General features: G+C 47.6%; 1 protein-coding gene across 6 annotated transcripts in view; it reads left to right on the forward strand.

The window, feature by feature from the left end:
• Zscan2 (zinc finger and SCAN domain containing 2) overlaps positions 1-8,983 on the forward strand; it is a 15,946-nt gene extending 6,963 nt beyond the window's left edge. For all 6 annotated transcript variants that reach the window (XM_021167751.1, XM_021167750.2, XM_029480217.1 and 3 more), the window contains one exon: positions 7,373-8,983. In XM_021167751.1, the coding sequence (XP_021023410.1) occupies positions 7,373-8,814 (1,442 nt within the window). In that variant the 3' untranslated portion in view covers positions 8,815-8,983. The remainder of the gene's footprint in view (positions 1-7,372) is intronic.
• Positions 8,984-14,931: the final 5,948 nt, after the last annotated feature.

Genomic DNA, 14,931 nt, shown 5'->3' on the forward strand with positions numbered 1-14,931 from the left:
TTTTCGAGACAGGGTTTCTCTGTATAGCCCTGGCTGTCCTGGAACTCACTTTGTAGACCAGGCTGACCTTGAAATCAGAAATCTGCCTGCCTCTGCCTCCCAAGTGCTGTCTTGAGCTCAGTCTGAAGCCCAGGCTGACCTTGAACTCATCATCTTCCTGCCTTAGTCTTATGACTCAATCTTGTTTTTCTGTTTATATAAATACTCTTGTATCTTTTAGGAACTTAACAAAAGTCCCAAAGGCCAGGGACCTAATCCACTCCTCCTTATCCTTTCTCAGTTCCTTCTAACAGTGAGCACTTAGTGAGTATTGTTGGGATAAATGAAGGACAGTTTTGCACCTGCAGGTCGAGAGACCTCTACTTGGGATTTCCTGACTGAATTTTTGCAGTAGTCTCTGAAGACAAGGTTGGAGTTGAAAATCTGGGTTACAGAGAATTCCCTTTGGTGCAGAGGACAGGGAAACCTCCCAAGCTGATGAGCTGGGTCTGATCGATGGAGAATGAGACTGGGAGGCTGAATAGTCAAAGCTCAGAATAAAAGATGGAGGAGTTGGCTCAGCAGCTAAGAATACTTACTGCCCATGCAGAGGGCCCAGGTATGGTTTCTAGCACCCAGACAACAACTTAGAACCATCTGTGGCTCCAGTTCCAAGGGGTCTGATGCCCTCTTTTAACCTTCTGGGAAACAGGCAAGCATGTGGTACACGTGCGGGCAAATGCCTATAAAATAACATCTCAGGATGACATCACTGCTCCTGGGAGACAGCCTCTCAGTGACTTAGGGTTTGTATGAGATGGACCAGTGTCCTTGTTTGATGGCTGTGTTTTCAGTCCATGACAGACCTGTTAAAAAACCACTTATACAAAGCAATAGCTAACTTCTGTAATGGTTACAGATTATTACTGAGGTTAAAAACAGAATGCTTGTGGGTTTGTTTGTTGTCTGTCTGGTTTTTTTTTTTCCCCACAAATGCTTTGGGGAATGAGATTCAGGTTTTCTAGAAAAGTCCTATATTTGCAGTTATGAGCACTGTCTGTTCTCCCAGAGGACCTAGGTTTAGTTTCCAGCACCTACATGGCAGTTCACAACTGTAATTCCATTTCCAGGGGATCTGACACTCTCACATGGACATACATGCACCTCACATGTACTCACACACACACATACAAAACACCAATGCACTTGAAATGTAAATAAATTTTTAAAAATTATTTGTCTTTTGGATGGAGAGAGTGGTTAAAAGTACTTAATTGCTTTTATTGAAGACCTAGGCTTGGTTCCCAGCGTCCACATCAGGTACTCACAACTGCGTATAACTCCAATTCTAGTGATGGGGTGTAGTGGCACACATCTGAAATCTTAGCATTCAGGAAGTGGAGCAGGACAGTTGTAAGTTAGAGACCAGCCTGAACTCTATAAGAAGTTGAGGTCCTTAGTGGGAGGAAGCTCAATGGCTGTGCATTTGCCTGGCACACTTGAGTAAATCCTAGCACCTGGCCCTCTCCCAAATTGTCCAAATATTTTCCATTCCAGTAGTTGGCAGTTGAACTATCCCATGTGTTTCATACCTGAAGTTAGACGTCATTTATCATGGCCCTAATATTTAAGTTCCAATAATTCTTGGTATAAAATGGGAACAGTTTGCCTCTGAACTGACCCATGCCCCAGGCAACTCCAGGCCAGTGAAGTTGCCTCATCAGGGTGGAAGTGAACCCTCTCTCTTTCTTTTTTTGTTTGTTTTCTTGAGAAAGGGTTTCTTTGTGTAACAGCCCTGGCTGTCTTAGAACTTGCTTTGTAGACCAAGCTGGCCTGGAACTCAAGAGATTCACCTGCTTCTGCCTCCTGAGTACTGGGCTTAAAGGCGTATATCATCAGGCCTGGCTTGAGCTAACCCTCCTTGATAGATACATTGGCCTCATGGAATTCCATCATCATGGTAGATATCAAAGGGAAGGAAAGGGGAGTTATTAGTCTCAAAATTGATAAATTCCTGATAATGGTCACACCTGGTAGCACACACCTATAATCTCTGTGCTGCTGAGGTTGAGGCAGGAGGATCATGAATTCAAGGTCAGAGTGAGCTACATGGTGAGTTCCAGGCAAAGTCTTCAACCATTACTACAGGGTTTGTCCCCCTGGACCAGCAGCATCAGAATTGTTAAAAATGTGAATCCCACTCCAGAGCCAATGGGTGAGAAACTTTAAGGGTGGGGTCAGCTCTTTAGGGTCTTACAAGCCTTGTAGGTGATCTTAGCTTAAGCTCTAGTCTCCTAACCACTACATCAGGTCTCTGGTTTTTAAACTTGGCAGGTGTTGAAATTACCTGGGGACCTAGAGTCCATGCCAAGGGTGCTTGCTAGAGACTGGACCCACTGATTTCCATATGCTAAGCATATGCTCTATTGAATGACACCCTAGTCCCCATGCAAAGCTTTTTGGAGGCTCCATAGGTAGTTCTGTAATGCAGCTGTGTGGCAATGTAGCTTTTTTACTGAAAGGATGGTCCTTGGAACACAATATCAGCAGGAAGCTGAGGAGAAATACACACTATCAATCTTACTCCAGGCCCACTGAAGCAAAATACACATTTAATTAGATCTCTGGGTGGCTCTTCTGCACCTTGAAGAATGAGAAGTCTATCCTAGGTTAGAGAGGAACAGGGGTGTTACATTCATACCTGTTCTTGTCCCACAGATGAGCCAAAGAATAACAGCTTCACTCTCACTCACCATACTTCACATATTCCATAGTGCGCATGTGGAAAGCTTTCGGGAGCTGTTTCTCTTTCTACTATGTGGGTGGGTTCTGGGCAACAAAATTGGTCATCAGGTTTGGTAGAAGGCCTCTACCTGCTGAGTCATCTTAGTGTTCTTCTTCCTTCTTTAAGGAGAGGGCTGTGTGTAGCTGAGGTCTTGAAATACTATGTCTATAGCCAAGGATAACCTTGGGTTCCTGATCTTTTGCCTCCCTCTTGAATGCTGGTCTTTCAGGCATGAGCCACTATGCCAGGTTGATAGGGCTCTAGAGATTAAACCCAGAGTTTTGTGCATACTAGGTAAGCATTCTACCCCACTATGCTACCTGGCCAGATCATATTCATTATTTATTTATTTATTTATTTATTTATTTATTTATTTAATGTATATTGTATACTGTCGCTGAATAGGGCATTGGATCCCCATTGCAGATGGTTTCGAGCCACCATGTAGTTGCTGGGAATTGAACTCAGAACCTCTAGAAGAGCAGTCAGCCCTCCTAACTGCTGAGCCATCTCTCCAGCCCTCATATTCATTTTTGTTAGCATGAGAGGTAGCACTGTTGGACAGGTAGACTGTGTTAAAACTCCATTTCTTATGTTTGAAGAGGTGGGTCAGCTGTTAAGAGGGCCTAAATTTGGTTCAGCACCGCTATCAGGTGGCTCCCAAATGTCTGTGCCTCCAATTCCAAGAGAATCCTGAGCCTCCAGGCTTCCAGGGTACCTGCACTCACATTCCCACACAATATACATAATTAAAAATTATAAAACTATAACAAGATAAAAAAAACTTTAGGTCTTAGCTTGAAATCAAAAGCACATTCATTCAGTCAAATCTTTGAATATATACCACATAGAGCTCTTAAGCAGAACTCACCCTACACTGTAAAATGGACAGTAGTCATGAAACTGATAACTGAATTCATTGCTGTTTTCCAGCAGCTGGGACTGAGGCAGAGCATCGATAGCTCCTGGTCACTGCAGCCCATGTAGGTTCCTTCCACCTTGCCTGGATGGCTTTGAGTGGTGGACAGGCTCCTGTGAGGATGGAGAGGACCTGGTGTGGGCATCAGACCAGTATCCCGATCACTGTTTTAGCTCAGTGGTTGGAACCACAGTGTTGAGACACAGTTGTGTGTCACAGACAATTGGCAGGACTGAGCCAACTCAAGCTTCTGTCTATAAGTAAACTATAGTAACCATCCCTGACTACAGGTGACTACATCTAAGACACACTCCACTCTAAACAGTCTCCATGTAGCACTTCCCACATACATTCACAACCATGATAATGTTTAATTTATAAATTATACACAGTAAGAGATAGACAGTAAAGGCTACAGTAGAAAAATTATAACAACATGTTACCCTGCAAACTTATTTAGCCAGGTGTGATGGCAAATACCTTTATTCCAACACTGGGGAGGCAGAGGCAGGCAGACCTCTGTGAGTTCAAGGCCACCCTGGTCTACATAGTGAGTTCCAGGACAGCCAGGGCTATGTAGAAAAAAAAAAATGAGAATCTGTGAGTTGTGGAATTTTTATGTACTGTTTTTTGCACTTTAGTTGACTCAGGGCAACTGAAACCTTAGGAGCTGAAACAGGAGATAAGGGGACTATTCCAAAGCAAATTGGAGTTTATCTTCATCTTTAACATCAGTTTCTTCACTCGTCCTGAAATGCTTTTTGTTGCAGGAGTGAGAGGGCCCACAGCTAGGCTGGAATGCACGGGTCCTCAGGAGAGTCATAGGACCATGCTGCGCACCTGAGCCTAAAGAATGTGTTAAGGGGGGGCTGGCGAGATGGCTCAGCGGGTAAGAGCACTGACTGCTCTTCAACCACATGATGGCTCACAACCACCCATAATGGCACCTGATGCCCTCTTCTCGTGTGTCTGAAGACAGCTACAGTGTACCTATTTATAATAATAAATCTTCGGGCCGGAGCAAACAGGGACTGAGCAAGCAGGGCCAACCAGAGTGAGTGGGACTGACCAGGAGCAAGCAGAGGTCCTAAAATTCAATTCCCAACAACCACATGAAGGCTCACACCACGTGAAGCTCACAACCATCTGTACATAAATAAATTAATTAATAACTGTTAGCTCTTAAGTGTAGCAGTTCAACTGCTGAGTGGACAGTTTTTGGATAGTTTTGAGAAAAACTAAAATTGAGGCCAGATGTTGGGGCATACTCCCTTAATCCCAACACTCCAGAGACACAGGCACATAAATCTCTGAGTTCAGGTCTAGACTGGTCTCCATCGAGTTCCAGGACAGCCTGGTCTACAGAGTGAGTTCCAGGACAGCCAGGGCTACACAGAGAAATCCTGCTCCGTTAATTATTAATGTAAATATATAAGTATCTATATATACATACACACATATATTTATATGCACATATATTTATATGCAGGAAAATAATGTCAGCACAGTTTATCATTAACCAGCCAGTTCCCCAATGATGACACCAAGAGACTATGATCTATTTACAACTTTTTTTTTCTTTTTTTCCTTTCTCTTTCTTTCTTTCTTTCCTTTTTTTTTTTTTTTTTTTTTTTTTTTTTTTCAAGACAGGGTTTCTCTGTGTAGCCCTGGCTGTCCTGGAACTCACTGTGTAGATCAGGCTGGCCTCGAACTCAGAAGTCTGCCTGCCTCCTAGGTGCTGGGATTAAAGGCGTGTGCCACCACTGCCCGGCCTATGTACAACTTAAAAGCACAGTATTGAGCAGTTATTCCTATAAGGTAGTCTGGATGTCTTCCTGCCGAAATCCCCACAACCCTTGTGAGCTTTCTCGCTCCAGCAGAGCCCTTGGTACCTCATGGACCCCTCCTGTGTTTGGTCTTCTACTTCCTTTTTCCTTTCTCCTCCTCTAGCTGGGATCAGGAATCTCCCTCCACCCAGCACTGGCTGGCCAGCGTTTATTGACAAGGCAGAGAACAAATGCTGAGCACTGTTTATACAAACCGGAGGCAGGAGTTTTTCCAACATAAGCATTCAATGCTGCCCTGTCCCGATTGAAATGAAGTAGTGGGGTAGAAAAACCAGCATTTGAATAACACAAGCGTAAACTTTACACAGTGTACAAAATCATGCTGTCAGGATTGCTCAGAAAAACAAAAAAAAAAAACGAAAACAAAACAACAGTAACAACGAAGGGCAGGCGCGGTGTATGTAAATACAATTCCAGCCCTGAGGAAGGAGCCCGGGGCTTGCTGGCCAGCCAGCCTAGCCTAATTGGACAGACGTAGGCCAGTGAGAAATGGGATCAAATGGTGCCTAAGGAGGAACTGCACCAGTTTGCTTGCCCTCTTGATTCCACATCACACGATGTTCTTGCTCTGAACTCTTGCCTCTGTGATTCTAATCAGGCAAGGCAGAAAGGGCTGCAGAAATGACTAGGTGGTTAAGAGCACTTTCTGTTCTTCCCAGGGGACTCAAGTTGGGTACCCATGGCCACCTGTAAATTCAACTCCAGTGGACTGATGCCCTCTTCAGGCCACACAAGTGCGATATACACACAGCAGAGTAAAAATAGACACATTTCTATATACCCCTGAATATCAGGAACAGAGGCTAAGAGGCTCACAAGGTTGGGTTTGCTTGGTGTTGAGGTCAGGAAGAAAACGCCCTCTGCAGGCTCATAGCAGGCAACATGTGGCATAAACAGCATTGTAGACTGCTTCCTGGCAACATTCATGTTCCTGACAGTCATTAGTTCCTAAAGTACGTATTTCTTTGGGTGTACGTAGTGTCTGTAGGGCCATTAAAGCAACACATGGTTCAGTAAACAGTTTCACAGGGCACAGTGTAGTCCAGGTTTGTGGTTGTTCCTCATCAAGCTTCATATTTATTTTATGTGTATGGCTGTTTTGTCTGTATGAATATCTGTACCAAGTGTGTGCCTAGTGCCACAGAGGCCGGCATAGGTATCTGAGTTTCACGAAGTTAGGAGCCACTGTGTGGGTGCTGGGAATCGAAAATGTAAAAGAAAATCCCATAAACATCTGTGCCCCCCACACAAGTCTTACCCACAGAAGTGTAAGAAGGTATCATGTTTCCAGCACTGGAGATACAGTTGCTAGTCACCATGGGATTGCTGGGGATTGAACTACAGACCATCGAAAGAGCAGCCAGTGTTCTTAACCACTGAACCATCCAGCCCAATATCCATCTTTTCTTTTTTTTTGAGACAGGACCTCAGTGGCTTGGAGCTTGCCACGTGGGATAGTCTGGATGGCCAGCAACTCCTAGGGATCTGCCCGTCTCTCCTTCCTCAGCACTGACTTTACAAGCACACACCTCCACAGCTAGGTTTTATGTGGGTTCTGGGAGTCAAGGCCAGGTCCTGGTGCTGCCAAGGAAGTACATTACTAACTAAGCCATCGCCCAGTCCTCTTCATTTTCATTTAAAGATGTGTGTGTGTGTGTGTGTGTGTGTGTGTGTGAGAGAGAGAGAGAGAGAGAGAGAGAGAGAGAGAGAGAGAGCGTGAGCACATGTGTGGAGATGTGTGGAGAGCCGAGGACAACTTGCTGGAGCTAGTTCTCTCAGGCTATCAGACCTGGTGGCAAGCACCCTCCATCCATGCTTTATCTTTGTTTTTCTTCCTTTCAGAGTTTGAGATACAGAGTGAGAATGGGGAGAACTCAAATGAAGACATGTTTGAGGGTGTGGAGTCACATGAGATGTTCTTGAACGTCCCTGGAGGGGAAGGTGGTCAGCAGTCTGATGGGGACAGTGACTTTGAGAGAGACTGTGGCTCCGGAGGCGCCCAGGGACATGCCCCGGGTGAGGACCTCAGGGTCCTGCCATCCGAAGGACGGGAAGTTGGCCAGCTAATAGGCCTTCAGGGCACCTACCTGGGTGAGAAGCCGTATGAATGTCCCCAGTGTGGGAAAACTTTTAGCCGGAAATCCCACCTCATCACCCATGAGCGGACTCACACAGGAGAGAAATACTACAAATGTGATGAATGTGGGAAGAGCTTTAGTGACGGCTCGAACTTTAGCAGACACCAAACGACTCACACTGGAGAGAAGCCCTACAAATGCAGGGACTGCGGGAAGAGCTTTAGCCGGAGTGCGAACCTTATCACGCACCAGAGGATCCACACCGGCGAGAAGCCTTTCCAGTGTGCCGAGTGCGGCAAGAGTTTCAGCAGGAGCCCCAACCTCATCGCCCATCAGCGCACGCACACAGGGGAAAAGCCGTACTCGTGCCCCGAGTGTGGCAAGAGCTTTGGCAACCGGTCCAGCCTTAATACTCACCAGGGAATTCACACCGGAGAAAAGCCCTACGCGTGCAAGGAATGTGGCGAAAGCTTCAGTTACAACTCCAACCTGATCCGACACCAGAGAATCCACACAGGAGAGAAACCATACAAGTGCACCGAGTGCGGCCAGAAGTTCAGCCAGAGCTCCGCACTCATCACGCACCGGAGAACGCACACCGGGGAGAAGCCCTATCAGTGCAGCGAGTGCGGCAAGAGCTTCAGCCGCAGCTCCAACCTGGCCACTCACCGGCGCACCCACCTGGTGGAGAAGCCGTACAAGTGCGGGCTGTGCGGCAAGAGCTTCAGCCAGAGCTCCAGCCTGATCGCGCACCAGGGCACGCACACCGGCGAGAAGCCCTACGAGTGCCTCACGTGCGGCGAGAGCTTCAGCTGGAGCTCCAACCTCATCAAGCACCAGCGGACGCACACGGGCGAGAAGCCCTACCGATGCGGCGACTGTGGGAAGGGCTTCAGCCAGCGCTCGCAGCTCGTGGTGCACCAGCGGACGCACACCGGCGAGAAGCCCTACAAGTGCCTCATGTGTGGCAAGAGCTTCAGCCGGGGCTCCATTCTGGTGATGCACCAGCGCGCGCACTTGGGAGACAAGCCTTACAGGTGCCCCGAGTGCGGGAAGGGCTTCAGCTGGAACTCGGTTCTCATCATACACCAGCGCATCCACACGGGAGAGAAGCCCTACAGATGCCCCGAGTGCGGCAAAGGCTTCAGCAACAGCTCCAACTTCATCACACACCAGAGGACGCACCTGAAAGAGAAGCTTTACTGAAGTGGCAGAAAAGAGAAGGAAGTGCTGAGCTGACTGCAGGGAGAATTCCCACAGTGCCCCCACCCACCACCTACCCCCGCCGCCGCCACCTCCCCCACCCCCACCCCCGCCGTGTTGTCCCTTTAAAAGAACCATTTTTCCTAAATACTCTTTGTGAGTTTTTGCCAGAGCCATACCCTGTTTGTCGTTATTTCTAGGGCTCCGTTACCTTGTTAGAGTCCTGTACAGTTCAAGAAAGAAGTGTAGGAGTGCAAGGTCGGGGCTTGTCTATTACATTTTCTATGTATTACTATACGATTTGATTGCCCCACTCCCTTTAAATTCCTCTGTGCTCCTGTTCTCTTGAAATGGGGAAATACTTCTCCATGTGATGACAGACAGTTTGGGCTGCAGCCTAGGTTGAACCCTCCAAGAAATACTGAACATTATTTGTGTGGCCCTGACTGTTTTGCTGTCATGCTGTCCCCAGCTGCTAGCATCCCAGACTTCTCTCCCCGTGCCAGACTCCATCTTGCTAGCTTTTGTATCAGGTTTTTGGTTTTTTGGATTTTTTGAGACAGGGTTTCACTGTATAGACCTGGCTGACCTGGAACTCACTTTGTAGACCAGGCTGGACTTGAACTCAGAAATCTGCCTGCCTCTGCCTCCCAAGTGCTGGGATTAAAGGTGTGCGCCGCCATGCCTGGCTGGAGGGGGCTTTTTAAAAAGGAAGTTTACTATTGCTAAGTGGAGCCCCATTCTTTTCCTGACTGCGACTTTAAAAAAAATAGGGTTGAGCTATCTAGTTCAGACTAGCCTATTTTTTAAAAGGATTTATTTATTTACTTTACATGTATACCTTATATGAGTGCACTGTCACTGTCTTCAGACACACCAGAAGAGGGCATCTGATCTCATTACAGGTAGTTGTGAGCCACCATGTGGTTGCTGGGATTTGAACTCAGGACCTCCAGAAAAGCAGTCAGGGCTCTTAACCACTGAGCCATCTCTCCAGCTCCCAGACTAGCCTATTTCTAAACCTCCTATCTCAGCCTCTTGAGTGCTGGGATTACATACACGCCTGGGTTTCCATGGCCAGCTCCTGAGTCTTATCCTCTAATGTGTATTAAAAACTTGAACTTGGCCAGGTATAGTGGTGTGTGCCTTTAGTGTCAGCACTCAGGAGCCTGGAGCAGGCAGAGCTCCATGAGTTCAATACCATAGTGAACTCACATAGTGAGTTCTAGGATAGCCAGGGTTACATAGTGAGACCCAGGGGAAAAAAATAACCCAACCACGACTATTAGCAAACCTTTCCCTCACTTCCATATCCTATCCACCTCCCACGGCAGGCCGGAAACAACCTAAGACTTTCAGGAAGGAAAAATTAGCCGTTTCAAAGAACATAGCATTGGCTGGGCCCTGGTGGCACACACCTAATCCTAGCACTAGGGAGGTGGATTTCTGAGTTTGAGCCCAGACTGGTCTACAAAGTGAGTTCCAGGAGAGCCAGGGCTACATAGGAAAACCTTATCTAGAAAAACCAAAGCAGAAAGAAAGGGAGGACAGACAGACAGACTGACATATTATTGGGTTAGGTTCTTATCACTGCTGTTTGTGAGCCATCGATCATGCTTGTTACCCAAGCCAGGTGTGGTGCCTCATGCTTGTCAACCCAGCACTTGGGAGGCAGAGGTATGAAGATCACAAGTTTGAGGCCAGTGTGACCTGTAAGTCCAGGCCAGCTTTCGGCACCTGTCTTGGCATGGCACATCTGGCTAAGGAATGAGAGAGCACCGAGAATCATCTCGAGTCAGACTCAGTTAATGGAGACAGCAGGGAAGTTCTTGGCAGTGATGGTAGACTGTGGAGCCAGCTGGGTGGTTAGGTCCGTCACTGATTCTGTCCCTTTGTTTATTTAGTAAAGGATGCAGTGTCATCGCTGTGCTCAATGTTAGGATACTATAAAGTCCTATTAGGTGCCAGATAACAGAGACTTGGGTGCACCCCGGAGCTCCTGTCAGAAAGGCAGCATAGCTAGAATAGTTTCTCAGCTGACATTAAGTCTCCCGTGTAGCCCACACTGGTCTTAAGCAAAGGGACAGAACATGCCGTGCCAAGCAAGCCTTCTGCCTCTGCTTCCCAGGTACTGGCACTGCAGTTTTATATGCCACCATGCCATCTCCTCTCACACGTTAATCCACTCTATAACTTTAGCCTGAGACAGTCCCCTTGCTTTAAAGATCTTACTGAGATATGACAGATAAGTACATACAAGTGTGCACCTTGCCTTAGTTCCACAAGCTGCACACACTTAAGCAGCACCCAGATCCAGAAACAACTGAGCATCGATACCCAGATGTGCCACCTTGTACCTGCCTTAAGTTTATGGTGTGGTAGAGCCTGGGGGGCTTCTCAGACCTGGTTCTAAGCAGACTTGTGCTGCACAGATCTGCTTTTACTATACAGTTGAGTCAAGTCATAGTGAGACGGCTTCTCCATGGAATTCTATGGAATTCTACACTTATGGTTCCCAATGCCATAGTAGCTTCTAGTGTGAGCGAAAGGTACAAAGCTATGCTCCTACTGTCCTCTTGCTCAGTGACAACTCTGAGGTAAGCAAGCAGCCTCACTCTAGGGACAGACTGGAGACCTGGGGTGTGTGGTAAGCTCATCATTAGCACCTGCTCATCCTGTGGGCACTTAGCTACATTGTACTAGTTTCTTTTAAATTTTTATTTTTGCTTTTGTTTAGATGAGGCAAAGTCTAGGAGTATAGCCCAGACTGGCCTCAGATTTGTAGATCTCCTGTCTCAGCCTCTTACACTGGGCATTCCAATTTGTTATTAAAGCTGTAAGAAAGGACACGGTGACCAGGCTGTGGTGGTGCATGCCTTTAATGCCAGCATGTGGAAGGTAGAAGCCAGTGGATCTCTGTGAGCTCAGGCAGACAACCTCAGCTCAATCCCTTGGTCTCATATAGTGAGAGAAGAAAGCCAGCTCCCAGATGTTGTCCTCCGACCTCCGCGTGTGCACCACTGTACACATTCTCTACCCACCATGTAAAATGTTTAAGTTTCAAAAGCCAAAGCAAAGCACAAGACACTAAGAAGCACAGGGATGAAAGGAATGGATAGTAAAAAGTGGTACATTAGCTAGATTTAAATCTTTTTCTAGCTAGCAGGATTGGCACAATTGTAACTGATTAGTCCTTGCAAGTTAACAACCATCATTTTTCCTGGCCCTTTCCTGACTGGGTCTGGGAGGGGCTGGAGGGGGTAGAGGGGGTGGAAAGGGGTAATCGCTACCCTCTAACCAGCTCCATAGCGCAGCTGCCTTGTTCAACCCACTCTCTCACGTGGTCGGGGAGACCTTTACATGGATGTCCCTAAGTAGACCTTTTCAGATCTTTAGGTAAAATACACATCTTTCTTTCTTTCTTTCTTTCTTTCTTTCTTTCTCTTTCTTATTTAATGTATATGACTACACTGTAGCTGTCTTCATGCGTGCCAGAAGAGGGCATTGGATCCCATTACAGATGGTTGTGAGCCACCATGTGGCTGCTGGGAATTGAACTCAGGACCTTTGGAAGAGCAGCCAGTGCACTTAACTGCTGAGCCAACTCTCCAGTCCAAAATATGCACCTTTCACTTTTGCACTTCTGATAAAATTGTGAATGAAGGAGCGGAGTTGAGACAGAGATGAATTCCCTTTGGTTTTCCACATTCCCTACCCCAGCCCCTTGTAGCCTAGGTCTAGAGTCCTTTGGTAACCTGAACAAAGGCTGTCACCCCAGGGCCTGCTTGTCCTTGGGTTTCTCTCTACTGCTCACACCTTGATGTCTCAACTGAGTTGAACATCTGCTCGAAGCTGCTGTGGGAGAAAGGTTACTGAGGGAAAGGGCTCACTGCAGGGGACAGTTTGCCCAGTCATTCCTCCACAGCTTGCTGTGAACCCTGTTAAAGGAGAGGCGCTCTGTCAACTGCCCAAATGCCCTCCTGGGCTAGGCCTTAGTCCCTAAGGCAGCTGTGAAACTCCTGGGCTGGTTTGGAAGCTAATTGCTGTGTGTTGGCCTGGGTTTCCACTTAAGTCATCTCATAACTCCTGAAGATCAGAAGAAATCTCCAAAGCCCAGTCTCATTGCTGGTCCCTCCTGTCATCTTGTCCTGTCCTCACCTCTCCACGGGTTGCTCTTCCTGTAAGCAGTCACAGTTCAACTATCTTGAGATCTGGAATTTTAACCTGGTAAGTAGCGATCAGGGGCCAGGAATAGAGCCCAGTAACAGATCATGTGGTTAATGTGTGGAGCCCTGGGTTTGGTTCTTAATGCCCAAAATCAAAACACATACAATAGTTTTTATTTTTAAGGCAAGGTCTTACTGTGTAGCCCAGGCTGACCAGAACTGCACATTCTCCTGCCTCTTTCTGAGTGCTGGGATAAGGTACCTACCTTAAAAACTCAGATAAATGCCAGGTGTGGTGGCACACACCTTTAATCCCAGCACCTGGGAGGCAGAGGCAGGCGAGTTTCTGAGTTCGAGGCCAGCCTGGTCTACAAGGTGAGTTCCAGGACAGCCAGGACTACACAGAGAAACCCTGTCTCAGAAAAACCAAAAAACAAACAAACAAACAAACAAACAAAAAACCTCAGATAAAACTAAGTGCTAAGTGCCTTCCTGCCCCCTTTCCTTGAAGCCACACCTTATCCCATCTGGGCTCTCCCATCTCTCTGCAGGATTCCAACACATTGACTTTGAACACACACGTATTTGGCATGTGTGTGATGACACTGCTGTGCAAGAAACTGGGTTGTTGAGAGCAGCGTTTTGGAAAGGTTCTCTCTCTGCCCGGCTGTACTCAAGCTGGAGTGTGCTTTTCCTTTCCCACCGCAGCATAGTTCTAGTCCAGCCCTTGCCCCATGTAGATGCCCCACAGTTGGCTCTTGATGAGTTGGTGTCAAGGATTCTCTTAGAACCAGGCGTGCAGAAAATAGGGAAGTGGGCTGTGTGTTGCAGCTTTGCATGACGGGTACCAGGCATGTTACATTAAGTGGTAGAAAATGTCAACTGGACGTTGAGCTCCATCCTGGTTATTCTCCAGGTAAGGATAAATACCTCTGCCCACTGCCGTGAATGACACTCTGAAACGGCCCCTGGTGCTCAGAGCCCCTGGTGGCGAGGTCCCCTACAGCTCTTAGGACCAGCCCCTCTTCCCCTGCACCTTCCTGCTGCAAAGCAGCATGAAGGTGCCGCCCCTCACCAATGAGTCTCATGAAACAAAAATAGGTGCCCTTGTATTTTATTGGTTAACGCTGCTGTCTGTCTGGTTGTAGAGGCCTTTGGGAAATGTAGTATGTGCTGAGTCCTGGCGCTCACCGCTCCACCTCCTGGATTCTTTGGCATTGGGCTGTCCAATTGATCCTGGCTCAGGGTTGAGTGTCACATGAGGATGTAGGGTGCTGGCCGGGGAAGAGGCTCCGGGTTGTCCCCGCCCCGCTGGGTGGATGTGGCCAAACCTAGAGCCAGGGTCAGGTTGTATCTATTCCCTCAGCAGGACAAGTACTTGGTGATGTAGGCCGTTCTTGCCGTTCTTGCTGCTCAATGGTCTGGGGACCATATCCCTGAGCCTGTAGCTTTCAACACACTCAGGTCCCAGGGCCTGCGGTTGTCACCTAAAAGTTTCCAGGAAACCTGGCCTGGCTTGTGGAGCAGAATAGCTTTCTGCTTCCTGGTTTGTGAACCCAGCAAGGGCCCAGGCTACCTGCATCATGACCGCTTCAGTTAGTCAGTGTCCAGGAACTTCCAATACTAGCTTCCTGGGGTCCTGCATTTTTATTATGTTCTTAAGGCTTGCAGTCTTACGAAGGGTCCTCTGCGTTATCAGGAGAGTTATCATGTTAGGGCTAAGAAGTTCTGAGCAAGGGCGAGAGCCTAGAGGAGACAGGGCAGCTCCGCTATTGCGCTCGAATCTCAGTTTTGGGACCGATTCCACCCACGTGCTGCTCTCCTGCGGTGCTGCTGGTTTTAAAAGAAACTTGGCTCTGGAACAGACAGAAAAAAACAGAACTGAAAATCCATAGTTGGCCTGACATAGCATCACAAGAACACGACTTTAATCCCAGCACTGGGGGGGGGGGGG

Source organism: Mus caroli, chromosome 7 (assembly GCF_900094665.2).
Source record: "Mus caroli chromosome 7, CAROLI_EIJ_v1.1, whole genome shotgun sequence".
Classification (NCBI taxonomy): domain Eukaryota; kingdom Metazoa; phylum Chordata; class Mammalia; order Rodentia; family Muridae; genus Mus; species Mus caroli.